The 17,935-nt window shown below is 34.7% G+C and overlaps 1 protein-coding gene across 4 annotated transcripts; it reads right to left on the bottom strand.

The window, feature by feature from the left end:
- Nucleotides 1-5,327: 5,327 nt before the first annotated feature.
- Nucleotides 5,328-9,944, bottom strand: LOC126793417 (leucine-rich repeat extensin-like protein 3). Of its 4 annotated transcripts, XM_050519933.1 has the most exons (5): nt 9,714-9,944; nt 9,299-9,398; nt 8,010-8,101; nt 6,899-7,292; nt 5,328-6,165 (listed from the first exon to the last, which is right to left on the bottom strand). In XM_050519933.1, the coding sequence occupies exons 4-5, from the start codon at nt 7,255-7,257 to the stop codon at nt 5,421-5,423; spliced, it is 1,104 nt and encodes a 367-aa protein (XP_050375890.1). In that variant the 5' UTR covers nt 7,258-7,292; nt 8,010-8,101; nt 9,299-9,398; nt 9,714-9,944; the 3' UTR covers nt 5,328-5,420. The 4 variants fall into 4 exon arrangements, with proteins under 4 accessions (XP_050375890.1, XP_050375892.1, XP_050375889.1 ...); XM_050519935.1 differs by lacking the exons at nt 8,010-8,101; nt 9,299-9,398; nt 9,714-9,944 and adding an exon at nt 7,451-7,516 and having other exon boundaries at nt 5,328-5,532; nt 5,942-6,165; nt 6,899-7,294; XM_050519934.1 differs by lacking the exons at nt 8,010-8,101; nt 9,299-9,398; nt 9,714-9,944 and adding an exon at nt 7,451-7,516 and having other exon boundaries at nt 5,474-5,532; nt 5,937-6,165; nt 6,899-7,294.
- Nucleotides 9,945-17,935: the final 7,991 nt, after the last annotated feature.

Below are 17,935 nucleotides of genomic sequence, written 5' to 3'. Positions count from 1 at the left end.
TCAAACGAGGACCTAGAGAGTTTTCCAGAAATCATAACTCAGGCAGTAAGGAACATTCGTCCAGATGGATGCATCTTGAGACTTAAATTCATTTCTACCCCTCCGGAATGGGAAGTGGTGGATGGACGCAGAGGTTACATTTCTCCATATCATTATGTGAGAATTATTCAGAGTCCGATCAAGAGTTTAAAAGGTTCAGGAAAAAATGGCAATCCCAACAATAGCATTCCATGGATGAAAGCCGTGGCCATAATGTGCATCAAAAACATGGTTCGAATGGATTATGAGTCCAGTCTTTTAGCCAGTGGAGAAAAAATCATAGTCACATGCTACAATCATCCTCCACCAAATGTCTGTGATTTCTTCTCTACCATCATGAGAAACGAAATAGATGGAACTCCAGAGACAACTACATGGCTAAAAAAGGTAGATAAAGAAAAATTATACAAGATTCCTTATCCTTTTTCCTATGACTCAGATCTGGATGAAAAAGAAGACATAGAGCAAGAAAGTGACCATGAAGGCCAAGATTCTTTGGCAGATTATGACAGTGCATATGAATAATATTACAATGTCATAAACATGATGGAAAAGTGAGATGCCGACGCATCCAAACAAGGAACGAGAAGCTGCCGACACATCCAAACAATAAAAATGTCTCTTTCTACTTTTGTGAAATAGTTTGCCAACGCATAAGGACAACCAACTTTTAAAAATGAGAAGATTCTTTGTCGTCCATTTTCAAAAGCAATTTTGGTTTGATGCCTAGAGTCTGAGCTCTATATAAGGAGGAGGAACTTCTTTGGGAAGGCAGGAGTTGAGAGGAAGAAAAAATCAGAAGACATAAGGATAAGATTCAAGAGAGTCGTTCTACTAAGCGTTCTGAGAAAAAAAAAAGATAGGGAGTTTGAGTGTGAGTGTGAGTGTGCTATAGTTGTATACAATATTCTTCTGTTGTATAAATCTGGTGTGGAGTACATTGTTCAAGTAAGTTTGTATTTTAATTATGCGTAGCTAAACAGCTATAACTGTTTACCTAAGAGGAAGGCTCTGAGTTTTATATTTATATTTACGTTGAATAAATAAGCTTTATCTGGTGTCCTAAATTCCGTCGCATAAAATATTTATTTTTACTTAGATATTTCTATCATTGCATATGAGTATTTAGATTTGTCATCTATGTTTATTCTGCTTTATTAAGAACTCAGTCATTTGCTTTCTAGGACAACAGTAATTCTGCCAAAAAAAAGTAACCGTTTAGACAAATAAGTCGATTAGGTGAAAATAATTAGCATGTTGAAGGCTAGTTCCTAGGAAAACAAAGATAGGTTCTTAATAAAGTAGTAATAATTTCTTACTATCTAGTTTTTATATTTTTATAACTGTTTACTTTTTACTGTGCACGAATATTGTTCACCACTGTTTATATTACTGTTCATTACTGTTCATAAAACTATTCATGCTGCATTGTATGCAGCGGTGTATTATAGAATTTTCTAGGGGTGGGCACGGGACGGGGCTCATCCCACGTTCCATCCCACTCTTTTGAATCGGGACGGGACGAGGGTTTTTAAGAATGCATCCCACTCGAGATTAATCCCGGTTAGGACGGGCCGGGACAAATCCCACCTTCCTATAAAATTAAATAAAAACCTATATTTTTACTTTTTCATTAACGAAGTAACATTTAATTATGAAATTTTAACAAAAAAAATACATATTATGTTCAAAATATTATAATTTACCATTACTATTTGAGTTGATATAATTTTGGAGTTATTAAGAACATAAATTAGTTTCATTTTGATATAAATATATAAGAATTTTTAAGTTTTTATTAAAGATGGGACGGGACAGGACGAAGTGGAATAGAAATTATTCGTCCCACTATTATGAAACGGGACGGGATCGGGACGGGACGGACATTTTTAGACCTCCGTCCCGTCCCGTCCCTATGAATTTCGGGACGGGTTCGGGACGGGATCGGGATTTCCGTTTTTTATGCCCACCCTTAGAATTTTCCATATGATAATAGCAGTAATAAAAATGGTCTTCTACTCGTGGGCTCTTGGCAACAAATTTCCTTCCATAAAAATAATGTATTGTTCTACGAAATATTGTATTGGACATATGATATATCTTGCTGAAGCAGCTCTATTAAGATGACGCACAGAACCATCAAAGTTGAGTTTGAAATGTCTTGCTTGGAGGTCCTCCTCATCTGATATGTCACATACATGTTATACGTAATGAGCATCAGTACCTCATTCTATTCAAGGTTTCTAGCTGTCTTTGTTCATCTGAAGAGCGCTCGTTAAACCTTCATTGATCTTTTGGATGAACTAGTTATATGTATTTTGAGTCTAATTATGAAGCAATTTCGTGCAAACTTCTACTAGCACCGGTAATTTCTCAATATGAAATTTCCAATCGTAACTCTAGATTTGCAATTGAGATTTAGTGCTTACATATTCAAACATTTATACTTAAATTCTTAAAATTGGCAGAACCAAGTTTCATCTTGTCTTATTCAAATTTGGAACATCCTTTACAGCGAGAAGAAGGATTCACCGTTTGAAATCTGGTAACATACACTCACTAATGTAGAGCATATAAATATATACTAGTTCACATGAATAAAGATTAAAGAGTTTCCACGCAGACCACGCATCCAGATATAGGCCAGACATAGGTAAAAAGTAGAATGTGGCATCTTGCAATGATCTCGCTTTCATATGAGTAATTAGATCGAGCATGTTTCACTAATGTCGACGAAAAAAAAACGTAACAGAGCGAGATGTATGTTCTTTACATTAGTGAAACATGCTCGATCAGATGCTCTCTCTTTTTTTCCTCTCTTTTGTTTGTCAAGGTCCTCTTCAATAATAGCATCCAAGTGATCGCTCAAAATTTTGAAAAGAAATAAGACTGAGAAATGACAACAGAGAGAACACACAACTCCAATAATATGGTGAACATAAACCATCAGTTACAAGTTTTTTATTTTGTTTTTGTTAAATGGATGTCTACCTAGAGCAATTAGGTGTAAGTTCTCAATGAATCTGCACGAGATATGACGATTTAAGTTTAGAAACTCAAAAGACATGTGACAAGGTAAAAGTGTAATATCCCGAAAATTTATAATTATTTTTAATTATTTTTCGGAGATATTTAAATTGGTGGTAATCTGATTATATAGTACGAGGGAGAAAACGAAAGTGTTCGAGCGATTTATACTCAGAAACGTTACCGTGATGGGTTAACAGTTGACATTTTTATTCGTTAGGAATTTTAGAAAACTTCAATCATGAAAGTCCTAGAGTTCGTCAATACGAATTCGTGGACACGTGGCACGCCTAAATCGGAGTTCGTATGAAGAAGTTACGAATCAAAAGGTATTTGGACATTTTTGAAAAATAGTATAAATAGGGGAATTAAAGAGAAAAAGAGGGAGAAAAATCAGAAATTCGGATCGCTCTCGGTGTCGTGGAAGTTGCACGCAGGAAATAAGGTTAGTAAACCTCATACTGATCATCATGATCGAAGTAGTGTTATAATTATTGAATTTAGTTTGAGTTGTTAAAATAGTCATTGCATCACTATCTTATAAAAATTGTTCTAAAAATATGTTTTGGTTTAAATTACGTGAACTTGATCATTTACGGTTCATGGGTAAGTGAAATGCTATTTTAATAAATGATTTTAAAATATTTTAGTGATTATGGACTATGGTGAATGTGAGTAAATCTCACTATGACAAGTCTACCATTGGCGGTGGCTTATATGTTTGAATTATTTAAAAAGAGTGAACAGTTACATCTATATAATATAGTGGGTTGTGTATGTGAACAAAAATGATAAATACGATACATATATATGAGTTGCTATATTATATAATGTTACGGTTTTTATTTCCAAATGAGAGTATATTGTGGTGACTATATTTATATTGTTGTGCAAGAATAGCTTAGTTGTAGTACAATAAACATGTGTTGATTGTTATATTGTACGTGGTTTTAACATTGAGTCTTGTTAAAACGTTTTCTGGTCTTCAGACGTTGTTGGCAGTCATCAGAATCAAGCCTTGGCCGGGTGTCGGTTACGATTCAGTTAGAGCTCTAGTCTGTCTATTGGTGTACTGCATGAGGAGTAACATATGGGTTGCCTGAGTCTCATGAGTACCCATGTTTTGAGTGATATTGGGTAACAGATGGGTTGCCCAGTGTTTGTCAGTGTACTGCATGAGGGGTAACATATGGGTACCTGGGTCTCATGAGTACCCATGTTTTAAATGATTTTGGGTAACCAGATGGGTTGCCAGTGTCTCATGATTACACATATTTTTAAATGATATTGGGTAACAGATGGGTTGTCCCGTGTAGTACGTTTGTCTTTAAATGTTATCTGTCATATTTCTTTTGTATGCGATGTATGTTATATTGTTGGTTTACTCACACGGGCTGAAAAGCTTACCGGGTTTGTATTTACAATCCTGGTGCACCAATTCGATTGTGTAAGGGATAGTTCTGCAGGTAGGGATTAGTAGATTCGGAGGGCTTATTCTGAAAATTTCTTTCTTCTGTTTGTGGTGAGGATTGAATGAATTTTACATTTCCATTTGTTATAATACTGAGGTATAAACTAGTTATGTATTATTCAAGTCGACTGAGTCGTGTTGTGGACTCAGTTTCGATACACTGTTATTATAAAATGATTTCAATATATTTGAGATTGTTTTAGAGTTTTCATGACTTCGAATTCAATTTTTTATCATTCGAGTTTCAGAGCTGTGACAAAAAGAATGTACTGAAGGAAGAACATGAGCTATATTAATTGCTAGAAAACAAATAACCGATATATGTGAGACTGCGACTAATGTATCTCATTTTTTGAACAAGCCTACTGTGTTGAGCAAAAAGACGCGACCTTGTGCAATTTATAGTAGCGATATTGTGCATTAGACTTATCAGAAGACCGATCCACTGGGTACTAACAGAGGCCAAGTCAAAACACAGCTTTTCATCAATTTTATGATCTGCATGGATCAAAATTTGTTTTTCGAGAAGGTGCACAGGTTAACTGTGTAGCACCAGTTTGCAATACCGCAGTCGAATTCGGTCCTAACCCAACCCAGTTCAACTTTTATGTGCATCTTTAGGTGTAAACATGTGTGTAGTTATGGGAGTGTAAACAAGTCTGATATAGTTTCATCTTTAGTTTACTATTGTTATGTGCATCTTTACACCTAAAGCAAGTATGTAGTTCCATGAGTGTTACAAATGAAATAAATGACAAAACATAAATGAAGATTCTATTCCAACTTGATCAACAACAACAAAATTTGTACATTAATCGAAAAAAATTTGTACATTTGTAATGAAGTACATCACAGATGTCTAGACTAATGATGGAACCGATCCTCAAACTGTAAGACCTCTGATACGATCAAAAGCCCCTCTAATGGCAAGCCAAATACAAGTAAAACAATCAACTACCAGGCTGCAACAAAATATCTCACACTCTACCACAAACCTACATGATAGAAAAAGACACACCAGGAACTTACATGCCCTGTCAAATGCAGGCAAGAGAAAAGAAATCCAGCATATAGCAAATAATCTACATGATAATCTACCATGTAGAGTCATGAATGATTTGTCTCCATATCCGATAGTCATGAGAGTCATCAGAACCAAATATATGGAATCAAGTTCACCAAACAACCTAAAGACATATGCTATAAAGATATATCCACTAAGAAGCCCACATGTAACAACAAATATAGCACATGCCACCCTAATATAAGTCCTCCCAGCCTCCTCCATACCCTCAAACCCATACCAAACCTCCAATCTATTGATCATATCATCTAACGCATGACTAATAAGAGCAGATATGAAGAGATAGGAAATTAAATCTAAGATGATAATAATCACCTTACCAGTAGTCGTGACAGCTCTCACATCACCATATCCAATGGTGAAGGAGGACACCTTCAAAAAATACACTGCTGCGACAATACGATCACCTAAAGGCTGTGGCTGCGGGCTATCTCCCAGCTGAAAGGACGTGCTGAAGTATATGACTACCAGCGAGGATAATAGGATGTAAATGCTGTAGTAAAAAGTGGCCCTTAACAAAAATGGAGGCCTTCGATCCTCCCGCCTAAACAAATATAATGAAACAGAAAACAATCTATCTTCAATAGGGGTAACAATACACAAAATATTCAAATAAACAAGAAACAGAAATAGTCAATACAAAAAAATCCTAAGAAACACATTAGCTCACTCAATTGTAAAGCTTAAACACTAGAAACCGAAATTTTCTAAACAGTCAACACATATCAGCAAGGAGAAAACCATTTACATGAACAAACAAAATAGCCTTTATTAATTTTGCTTTGTATCTGTACCAGTTTCAACTCAAGTGAAGTCTGGAAAGGACTTCCTTGAGACCCTTGTGCAACATACAGAAACTGTTGACAGTTTTAGTTCAAGAAATATAGCAGAAGTAAGTTGGAAAACTGGGGTTTTAACAGTTTTAGTTCTTGCCCCTCTTTTTTACAAGTAATATCAAGTTTTTGATAAGAAAGAAGGTAAGCATATGAAGACTAAAATTTTCAGCATCTAAATCATATGTGGCTTTCCAAAAATCAAAAAAAAAGTTTTTGTTCCATAACTAAATCAATGGTAATCACAGATTGATATTGCAACATGTGTACAACTTTCTATCCTAAAATCAATGGTGGCTAATGCTATAATACTATGGTTAAAAATAACCTATTTAATTCAGAAACTTTATATTTATGTATAAAAATGGGGCAATTCATGGACATAATACGTGAAAAAAAACAATTTATTGAAAGAATAACTGGACAGACAATCAAATTACTTACCCTTGTCTAGGCCGGGGAGGAGGTGGAGGTGGAATCCGGGGATGTGGCGGAGGTGGAATCCGGGGAGGTGGCGGAGGTGGAATCCGGGGAGGAGGCAGAGGTGGAATCTGACAAGGAGGCAGATGTGGGATCCGAGGCAGAGGCGGAATCCGAGATGGAGGCGGAGGCGGGATCCGAGATGGAGGCGGAGGCGGGATCCGAGATGGAGGCTGAGGCGGGATCCGAGATGGAGGCGGAGGTGGGATCCGAGGAGGAGGCGGAGGTGGAATCCGAGGAGGAGGTGAAATATCAGGCGGTGGCAGTGCAGAAAGTGGTGCTGGTGCCAAAAACGATGTCGGAGACTGAGCTGAAGGGGCCATCAAGATCTCGGCGGAATCATCCTTCGAGATGTCAGCTACAGCAGTAAAACCAGAAAACGTAGATATCAATAATCAAGTACGGATCCTTGTCATAACTACATTAGCAGAAGTATGAAAGCCAGTACTAATAGCAGAACAACAAAGAAGCAAGCAGAACATTCATGTGAGTAGGATAAAGTTAGATGCTACAGCTCTAGTTGAATTTACTTCCAAAATTAACATTATGGACGGCAAGTTTGAAGAAAATAAAAGCGTATGAACAGAAAGCCGACCCCAGGAACTTTGAAGAAAATAAAAATAAAGGTCAACACAGGCACTAACATGCATTCCATGGCGCAGGATTTATATAACGAATGAAATGAAGCAAGTACATACTGAGGGTTTCATAATAGCTTTGTCAAACTTGTGAGGAACTCAAATTCCTCAACCAAATCATACGGAGGCTTTTGCTAAAAGTTCATTAATTATTAAGCAGCATAATTGAGATCATAATGTTGTAACATCAAATATTACCAGGTAAATTACCTCCTCCTCCCTCTTCATCTAAGGACATATTATGGGTTTCATTATTCAAACTCATCTACGAATCCAAAATACCGTTAGTATCATAACAAACAAGATAGTGTATAATGAAGTATGACTATTGAGTATTGACTCATATGTATAGCATTCAAGCCATACATATCACATTTCAATTTTTACATTCTGTAAATTACAGACTTGTATGTTTCAATCAATTATTACATTCTTACATTTCAATTCATTCTGAAACTTCCAACGATCTTTTTTTTGGGTGCATCTGCTCCTAGGCCTTCAAGTAAGCTTGCGGAGGCTCTTACCCACCCTGTTACCACAATAAACTCAGCAACTGAGTCTGTAATCAAGAAGAAAAAAGAAAACATGTATGCACTAGTTTGCATGTTTGGTGTATGAACTCAAATAATTATAACGTCAAACCAGACTAGCATAAAGCAGCTAAGAGGTTACTGTCGGATATGAATCTCTTTTGGGCTACAAGGGTAGAGGTACAATACACCAGATTAATACTTGCTAACAACAGATATTACAGAAGAATTTTTCATCAATATTTGTTTCTTAAAAAACAATAGAGCGAAGATTTGAATAATTACTTATCATTTAGTTTAGTTTAGTTTAGAAGATGAGCTTGAAAGGGCTCAGAGCTAAAATATAGACAGAGCCTTAGCAGTCATTAATTAAGTGCCCACCATTTACTTATCAACAGAATGACTCATTTTCAGTCGATAACAGCAGTATTCTTACTTTGTCATTCGCAATTCCAGAAAACAGACGATTGAATCCAATGCAGACAAAAATGATATTCAGAGTTGAACTATTTAAGGTCATGAATGTAGCTTTGGTCATTATCCGGCTGTTGTAATGCCATTATCATTCCTTAAACACATATAAACACCGGTAACTCGTAATCAACCGATAGAACCCAATGCAGACAAACATGCAGGAACAAAACGTGCACAAGTATTCAAGTGAAGCATGGAATGCTGGCCAGCACTAATAAGGCCTGAATTCCCAAGTCAAATCAGACACTTGACAAAGATAATCAACATATTGCAGCCCTGCTTCCTAGAAAAGAATTATCATATATATGTTCCAAATTTTGATCATTATAACACTCAAAAGTAGATCAATGAACACCCACAATACAAGTCACTTCCTGTCTTTCTACTTCCAACAAACACGCAATACAATTTTGAGACTCTGGGCCTCTTAACCCATTGCAATTACTTTTGGGAAGAATACTCTTAACATATACATGGTATAACTACATCATTTATGCAACTTAGCTATCAGAACTATAACAAAGTAGTCCTGATATCCTACTATAGATCACAGAAAGTGAACTCAGCTCTTGATTTAAAATAGTTCTTCATTGACAAGCTTTTTACATTACTCATCAGCGGCTAAATGATGCTAAGAAAACGTTACTGATAATTGTAATCGCTGCAATAATGAGGCACAAGATAACCGAAATCCAACATATGTTTGAGGAAGTATAATGTACCAGAAACAGCGGTGATCCTTTGATTGATCTTTCGTCTACTGGTACGCCTAATATTCAATACTCCACACACCGGAGCCGGCATCAACTTTAATTCCTTTGTCTGCAATAGATAACAGCAATCATGACGTAACAAGCCAAACAGAAAAATGGAGCACAACAAAAGCTTGATTGACTACAACAGAATAACAAGTTCAATAAACAAAAAATGCAAGTAACCATGGAGGCACATCTTATCGAACCCTAAGAACAGCCCAATATAGACAAAAGATGAACAACGAAAACAGTCCAGTTAGCCAGAAACAATTTAAACACTCAAGAACTCAAGTAGTGAAAAGAAGGCCAAAGAAAGATCATATTCTCATTATCCACAGTGAGATGATCAGAAATTAAGATTTGAAAACGAGGCAACACTCACCAAGCAAAACTTCGACCGATAGGGTTTCAGAGGAGAATTGGGAATTAGGGTTTCGGAGAACTGAGGAGTATGAACGAACACGGGAGAGACGAAACGGTGAGGGCGATGAGTTTCTGGTACCGGAAGCGAAAGATCGAGAGCGGCCAAGGATTGAGAAAGAGTTTGGGCGCTAACCCTAGCAAGCGATCTGAGAGCTTCTCGCAATTTCAAGAAGAGAAATCGAAAAGAGAAACAAATTGAGATCATCTGCATATATTGAAAATGGATACAAGGGGGTTTATATAATCCCATCGAGTCGGGCACACGTCACCGTAGTGATCAAAACTAAGAAAGCCCTAAACACAATTAATTAATGTAACGGCTAGATTAACTCAACTAAACGCATACGTACCTCGCACATGATACAATGAGTTGGGACTTAGGACTACTCCTAAATAAACTGGGAATAATCTGCCAAAACAAAAACAACAACAACAATAATAATAATAACACTTGCACAAAAAGTTACGGGTAATCTGGGGGTAATAACTATCTCATATTACTTACTGGGTCAATAATTTATTATTGTGGTTTACTTGGTGTTAATAATTTATTATTAAGGGTTACTAAGGGTCAGTAATATGATTATTGGGGGTCAGTAATATGATTTCTAATTGTCATTAATTTATTATTAGACGTTACTAAGGGTCAGTAATTTATTTCGATGACCGATGACCGGAGTCCGGCGACGGTGACCACAAAGTAATCTCTCTTATCAAGTTTCTCTTTTCTATAAGTGTTTAGATAGATGAGAGTAAAATGGTCTCAAAAACATACAAGATCATAATATTTGTACTATTTGGTCAAATAGTTGTAGATACTCTTAGAGTGAATGGTCACATTTTGAATTTTGTCATTCAAATGGTCAATATGGAGTCCAAATTTGTATAAATTGGTCATTTTTTCATAATAATAAGAGCCAGCAATGCGGCCAATTCTATTACGCTAGCAAGAAGGGTAAAACGGCCTTGCACTATAGCTAATTAGCTATATGCTTTAACATTTGTAGTATTCCTATTTTTTAAGTTGGTTAATTTTTTTTATGAGAAACATAAAATTGAGGTCGTTCACCATATTTCAATTTTTCAGAGTTTTTTAAGTATGGTTGAAGTCTTATATATCATACTGCCACGTGGCGCTGCCCCATTGGCCCAAAAGTTTGCTTCATAACCAATACTAGCAGCACCACAGTGTCAGATTTGATCTCGAGAAAATATTTTGCCCCATTTAGTTTATCCCCTTTTCTATCTCCCACTAATATGTCAACCCATGTCTTTCATGTCAGTAGATTTGACTAGTTATTTCACAGTCGGGAAAATTGATTTTTTTTTTTAGAAAAATAATAGTTCCATTAACCAAGCCCAGAAGGTACGTTACATCATAAGATGTCTTGAACATAGCTTTTTCATGGGTGGTAAAGCCCCGGTACAAGCATACAAACATATGATATTATGTTTCCATTAAACTAAACAACCCCGGTACAAGCAAAAAAAAACTAAACAACCGATTACAAACCGATTTTTTCATTAAACCCACAATAGAAGATACTATCGTTGTCTGAGGACCTCAACTGGTGTTCAATAGATGATATCCATAGTAGAATATAAGGATCTGCAAACATATTGGGTAGGTAAGAGCCAAAGAGATTTAAGCAATCCCTTTACCCTTATCAGGGGGGTTAACCATACCTTTAGTTTGTTAGCAATTTGAAGAGAAACTCGCAGTGGAGGCGGACCAAGCTTCTGAATCTTCTTTGGCTTCTTATTCTGGCTTCCCAAAGGCCTACCAAATTTTTTATAGTAAATATAAAAAATAAGGAACTATTATAATAAGGAAATTTCTCTTGTTTCTGTTTAGAATTTTTCAGGCATTCATGAATTCAAAGTGAAAGATAAAAAGACTCTGGTTCACAGGTTGGAATCATATGTGTCAGAATTGGAGTTGATTGTATAAACCATGGTTTCGAAGGTCTATATTCAATCCGATTGAGTGTGTTTTCAGTAGGCAGCATAGTGTTTTGACTAAATGTGTTCACTGCTATATTACTGTGGTTGTCTACATGATATACTAGCCTCCACGTCCGCACTCACGCGCATGCCGGAGTGCATTTTTATTAGTTTAAGTAAGATTGTGTTAAAAATAAATCGTAATAATACATATTTTTATATTTTAAACAACGTTAAATTGCATAAATTGCAGTTATAGTCATAATACATTTTTCACAATCATAATACATTTGAGTTGTATGTAAGAGCTCCTTGTTCTCCAAATTAGCTAGTAATTGCAACAACATATTCTTGTCCAAATCTACAAAAGAAAAGGCAGCAAATACATATGTCATAAATTTATTTTATTATAATATTCTTCTATACATTTGTTATCTTCCCGATATTCCTTCTTGGAATTTTTTAATCAAATGTAGCATAATTATACCAATATAAAACTGTACCAAACTTTTTTCATGCAAATATGCCGAAACTATGTTTAGAAAAAATATAAAAGACTACATGTGAGGAACTCTGCAATCGAGAGTTGATTGACAGATGACAGCTCAAGTCTAACTATGAGAAAACCAAGGACTAAAATATTGGGTATCAAGGAGATATTGAAGACCCAAGAAATGGAAAATTTCGACATAATATCGGGAAATATGTGATATTGAATGTGAACATTGAACAATACCACCGCGATGAATAGTGAAACCCGCTTCGCATGTTACAGTCCAAAGTTCAATCTATTTACCACAGTCCATCTTCTACCTAGTTCCAATTATTCACAGTTGTTGTTCAGTGTCTTTGAAACTTACTAGTACATAGGCTGGGCGCTGCAGCGGTTTTTGTTTGTGTTTTGTCAAAATCCAACCCGAAAGGCCAACAACCCAGTGGCAGAAATGTAAATAAATGAACAGTAAACGTGGGGTGAACAACAGCGGCGCTTTGTTTGTGTTTTGTCAAAATTATGGGTGGGCATAAAAAGCCGAAACCTCGAGTCCCGTTTCATAATAGTGGAACGAGACGTGTGACGAATATTTCTATCCCGTCTTGTCCCGCTTTAAATTTCATTTGAATTTTAACCATCAAATATTTCATCATCATACATTTATAATTTATGAGAACATCTTAGATGCATTTGATAAGGAAATGAGTAACTTCAAAGAATGAATCTTGGACCTTACTTCATTTCCTAAAGATAAATAAGTCCCGGTTAATTTTCTCATTAATATATGGTTCGAGTTATATGATATAAATAAAGGCGATTTATATATTGCATGAACTTAGAAATCGAAACCTATATAATCTTATATACAATATATAATTATATATGTTTCTCTTGTATGATAACACTAGAATTTTTATGTACAATATCTATAACGCTATAATTTGAATGATTAATTTAATTTTATAATAATTAAACTCATGGTATCGAAGTAGATGATGAAGGATATTTGGAACAATATATATGTTTTTTCTATTACAATAATTTGTACTAAAATTTTATTAATAGTAAATTAAGTATTTATTATTTAAAGTCCGATAAGGTGGGATAGTATGTGTACTACATTGACATTGCTACAATTATTTGGGTACCGATGGTGAAATTTTATTTCCTTCAACCACTATCAACAACGATGTAGTTTCGAGTGCATGATTAGTATGCCCGCCTTGGAAACGTACACAGACTAGTCATGGTAGAGATACCAATCTAGTGTGTGTAAAGGGGATATGATGTTACATATTGGTTGAATCACAATATGAAATCGTAGCACATAATAATAATAAAGAAGACATTGTACTCATAAAAAACATAGAAGCAATACAGTAAATCCAGAAAGAATAGAAATACCTAATCTATCAGCCTCTTCAAGCTTCTCTTTAATGTGCTTTGATAACTCGATTATCTACGGAGCCCTGCAATTGCAGCATAACCAGAACACAAGTAATAAGACACTTTCTTTTTATTTTCTTTTTTAAATAAACCCCTTTTGATTTCTTCTTTTCCATAAAATTGATCAAAACATAATAAGCCATTCTTGTAGAATGAAACCCCCTGATAGAATGAGAAAGAACAAGGACCAAAATACACCAAAGTATCAATTTTCTCAGCATCATAATCTCCCACTACAAACAAAACAACCCTTATCCTATGCTCTCCCATAAAAATTTAAAAACCTACACAAAAACCATTTTAGTCAGACATGATTGGGGCACCTGTAACTTATTGCACTATTTGCAGAATGCACAGTTCATCTCCAGACCCATTGTCTTGTTTCTTACTAGACTCATCAGCTTCTTTCACCTTTTTTTTTCTGAAACAAAAGAGACAAGAGATAAAAGACTAACCATCTGCCATCAAAAAATTGAAAATTCTTAGATATATGTGTAAGAAAAAGTAAATCAAGCTTCAGACCCAGAGTCAGATGAGCTCAGTTCAGTAGTTTGCTACGAGCCTCGATTCAGTTTCAGAGATGGTCTAGCTTTCATGTAATCAGCTACTTTCTCAAATGAAATGAAAAATTTATAACTAAGAGCCTAGGAATGAAATGATTAATCACCTGAGTAACTTCAGAAACAGAACTAGCAATAGCATCCTCAATGTGCTTAAGGGCTCTGGAAATTTGGCTATCACATTCAACAATGAGCCTATCTATAACATCCTCCAGGTCTCTATCATAGTTATCAGTTCCTTGTTTCCTAGCTTCTTTGTATCTATGGAGACAGTTAAGGGCATCACTAGTATTCCAAATTTACTGTAATTCAAATTTCAATCATAACTAAGGCAATAAATCGTTAATAAAACAAAGGATACTCTTCTCTGAGTTGCAAAGAGTGAACCTTCAGGCACAGTCATATATCCATTTTCTGAATTCAATTAAAAAGATAAGATTATACTGAGTTTGCTGATCTAATTCCCATTGGGATCGAGAAGTACGAATTTAATAGAGATGAAGGGCTTGGTTACCGTTAATTGGAAGAGCTCGTGGGGGCAGAGTCCGACGAGGTAGAGGCGACACACATCGCAATTGTAATAATTGCGATCTCATGAGAAGCCAGACTAGCCAACGCTAGAATCTCCAATGAGAAAAAGTTTGAAAAGATAATCACTACGAGATTATTTAGAATCTCAACCACATTAACACAATCCACAACCCTAAATCACAGTGAAAAAGTAAGGAAACAACAAGGAATGAGTTTAAGAGCCTTTTGTTCTAAAAATCGAACCCTAAAATTAAAATCGAGTGAAAACCCAAGGAAATTGAGAATTGTTATTTACCTTGGAAGCAAACGAGAACTAAGGTAGTGAAATTGGGGAATAGATTGAGGCTGAGGTTGTGAAGAGAAACGAGCAAGACTGAAGGCCGTCGCAGGTGGAGTGCAGTGTCGTCGACCCTGGGTTTGGTCAGAGGCGGTGACGAGCTAGAAGAGGAAGACCCCGTCGAAGTTGGAGGTTTTGAATCTCAGTGAGGGACATGTAGTGGTTGAAATTTTGTGCGGGTTGTGAAATTTTGTTGAAGTGTTAGAGGCTTAGAGGAGGGAACTGAAAACTTAATTTAGGTACGTGAAATTTTCACAATGGATTGTTTGTCCCGCCGTATCAGTATCTGAAAACTCATATAGCATATAGAACATATGTGCTGTATGAAGATTTTCAAAATTTTAAGCACATAACAGTTGTATGTTGTATGATATTTTCCACATTTTTAAAAAATTCAGAAATTTTGAAAATTTTCAAGAAATTTGAATTGTCTAAATTTAGAGACAGCACATATTCACTTATATGTTGTCTGGAATGGTTGAGAAAGGTTTAGACAACATATATAAATTATATGTTGTCTGAAATGTGTGGTATGAAGGTTTTTGGCCTAGTGTAATAGAAAAATATATCGACTTAGGATCCGCCCCTAGGAGACAGAGCCTCCACCTGGGGACTAAGAAGTTTAAAATTAGAGATTATTTACTTACAACTCTTATGGTTCTAATACCAGAGAATATATATATATATATACATATATATATATACACACACACATATTGAAGGCATCAAATATTTTTATTTTCTTATGCTCCTGCATTTTATCTTTCAGATGGAATTGAAAGCTTACCCTAGATTCATGATATGTCTCCTCATTGGCTTTTACTTGCATCATACTTGGCTACTTGCTCCTAGTCCAACATGTTTACCTATATATTCCTATATTAGCTAAAATAAAATACTTGCTTTATTTATGTTCAGTCCATGTTTACCAAGATCTTGTTGGTTCATTCGGTATTGATGCACTGTTGATTAATTTTTGGTCAACAAAATACTTTCTTGATCATAACCTCTTTATACGAACTATGATTTAAGCGTATCACGTGTCTACATTCTCAATTTAACGTCATCTACAATTTTTATGAAGAAAGTTTCCTCAAACAAAAAACAAAATAAAAAGTCAACTGTTGAACCCATTAAAAGTTCAATATTACCATTCTCTTAACCCTAAAATGAATAACAAAAGTATATCTCAAAGTATACCTAGGTTTGAGATGTATCACCCTCCTTCACATCGATCCATTTTAGGCAGCCAAATGGGTAGATGAGTAAAACTCAAAATGGATTTCATGGTTGGAGAGGGTTGTTTTTTTTTTTTTTTTGCAGAATGCTACCCAATTTGGGTATGGGTTGAGCACGTCGGAGATGTCCTTAGGAGAAAATAAAAAAAAATTAGAATCTAAAATGACATTTCTACAAATGACAAGTACTCCTATTTTATGTCTTGAACTCACAATTAACAATTGTGTTGAAGATGGTGTGTGTCTATGGGCTAAGATAGTGAAGTTATATTTTTCTTTTTCTCTTCTTTGATGCATGTTTGCTTCTTTGAACTTTAGTTGCATTTTGATTCTAATGGGATTTGAAGCTTCAATAAATTGAGTACGTACTGTTTAGTAGTACTATCTAACCCGATAATCAACTCAAACATATAAATTAACCATTACACATAACAATTGCCGCTTGTAATATACTGAATATACAACATTATTTCTACCACTTTGTAGATCTAATTATTAGTAGGCTCACTTTCAAAAAAACAATTATCAGGCTTTTGTATGTTATTGGGACCTCTAACTTTATCATAAAATAAATATATAATTGCAACTATTAACTATTGAAATAAAATATATTGATATGCAAAACATATTAAAAAAAACGAGTAAACATAGAGAATGAAGGTGCATTTTACCATATAATTTTTCGACAAATAATTGATCGTGAGTTGATTAATATGATTCATATTTATTTTAAATTATTTATAATTTGAGCAAAGAATGAAGTTTAGTGATTTTGGAATTGAATAATATAAGTTTGACATACTCTACAGTAACATGTTGTTTAATTAGAAAATTGAATAATATAAGTTTGACATACTCGACAGTAGCAGCTAGCTTCTTAGTCGACAGTAGCATATACAAATGTAGATGTGATATGTGGTAGTGATAATGAATTTTGAATTCTCTTAAATGTGATGTGCTGAATAAGACCAAAAAAGTAAAATATCATATGACAGTAACAACTTGTCATTATGTTGTTTTATTTGTAACTTTTTGTCCTAATTTGCTCTATCAAATTAGGAAGTGAGTTTTTTGTAAACCAAATTATTGTATAGTATTTATTAGTAGTTTGTTATATGTAAAAACAACCATATATCACATCTTAGGAAAATATAAAACAAATTAAAATCAGAAATCAAAATAAATTTGTAAACTAATTAATGTGAAATTGCAAGGGAATTTAAGATGACTCCTATCATAATGGAACTTTAAATATGAGAAATTTGGATAATTAGTCGATTCATTTATCTTTTTCACAAAGTAATTCATAAATTGGATAATTTATGGGTGAGCTTAAGAGAATAAAATTTTTCTTGACTTCGTGCTAAAAAAACTAATTCATAACTTCTTCCTGTAAAGAGATTCGGTTCTCATGAAATGAGTTATTTGATTCATTTTCATATGAACGGTAAACGACTTGAGGCGTTGAGATGTGTGCTCTTCATTTGCTTAATTATTATTTCATATTTAAAGAGAACACTAATAAATTTTAAGGATTTTTTAGAACAAAAAAAAAGTCAAAATGAACATTACAGATATTTATATATACATAAATATAGATATATATATATATATATTCCCATTAGAAAGATA

The sequence above is a fragment of the Argentina anserina genome, chromosome 5, assembly GCF_933775445.1.
Source record: "Argentina anserina chromosome 5, drPotAnse1.1, whole genome shotgun sequence".
Classification (NCBI taxonomy): Eukaryota; Viridiplantae; Streptophyta; class Magnoliopsida; order Rosales; family Rosaceae; genus Argentina; species Argentina anserina.
This window is presented reverse-complemented; position numbering and strand designations above follow the sequence as displayed.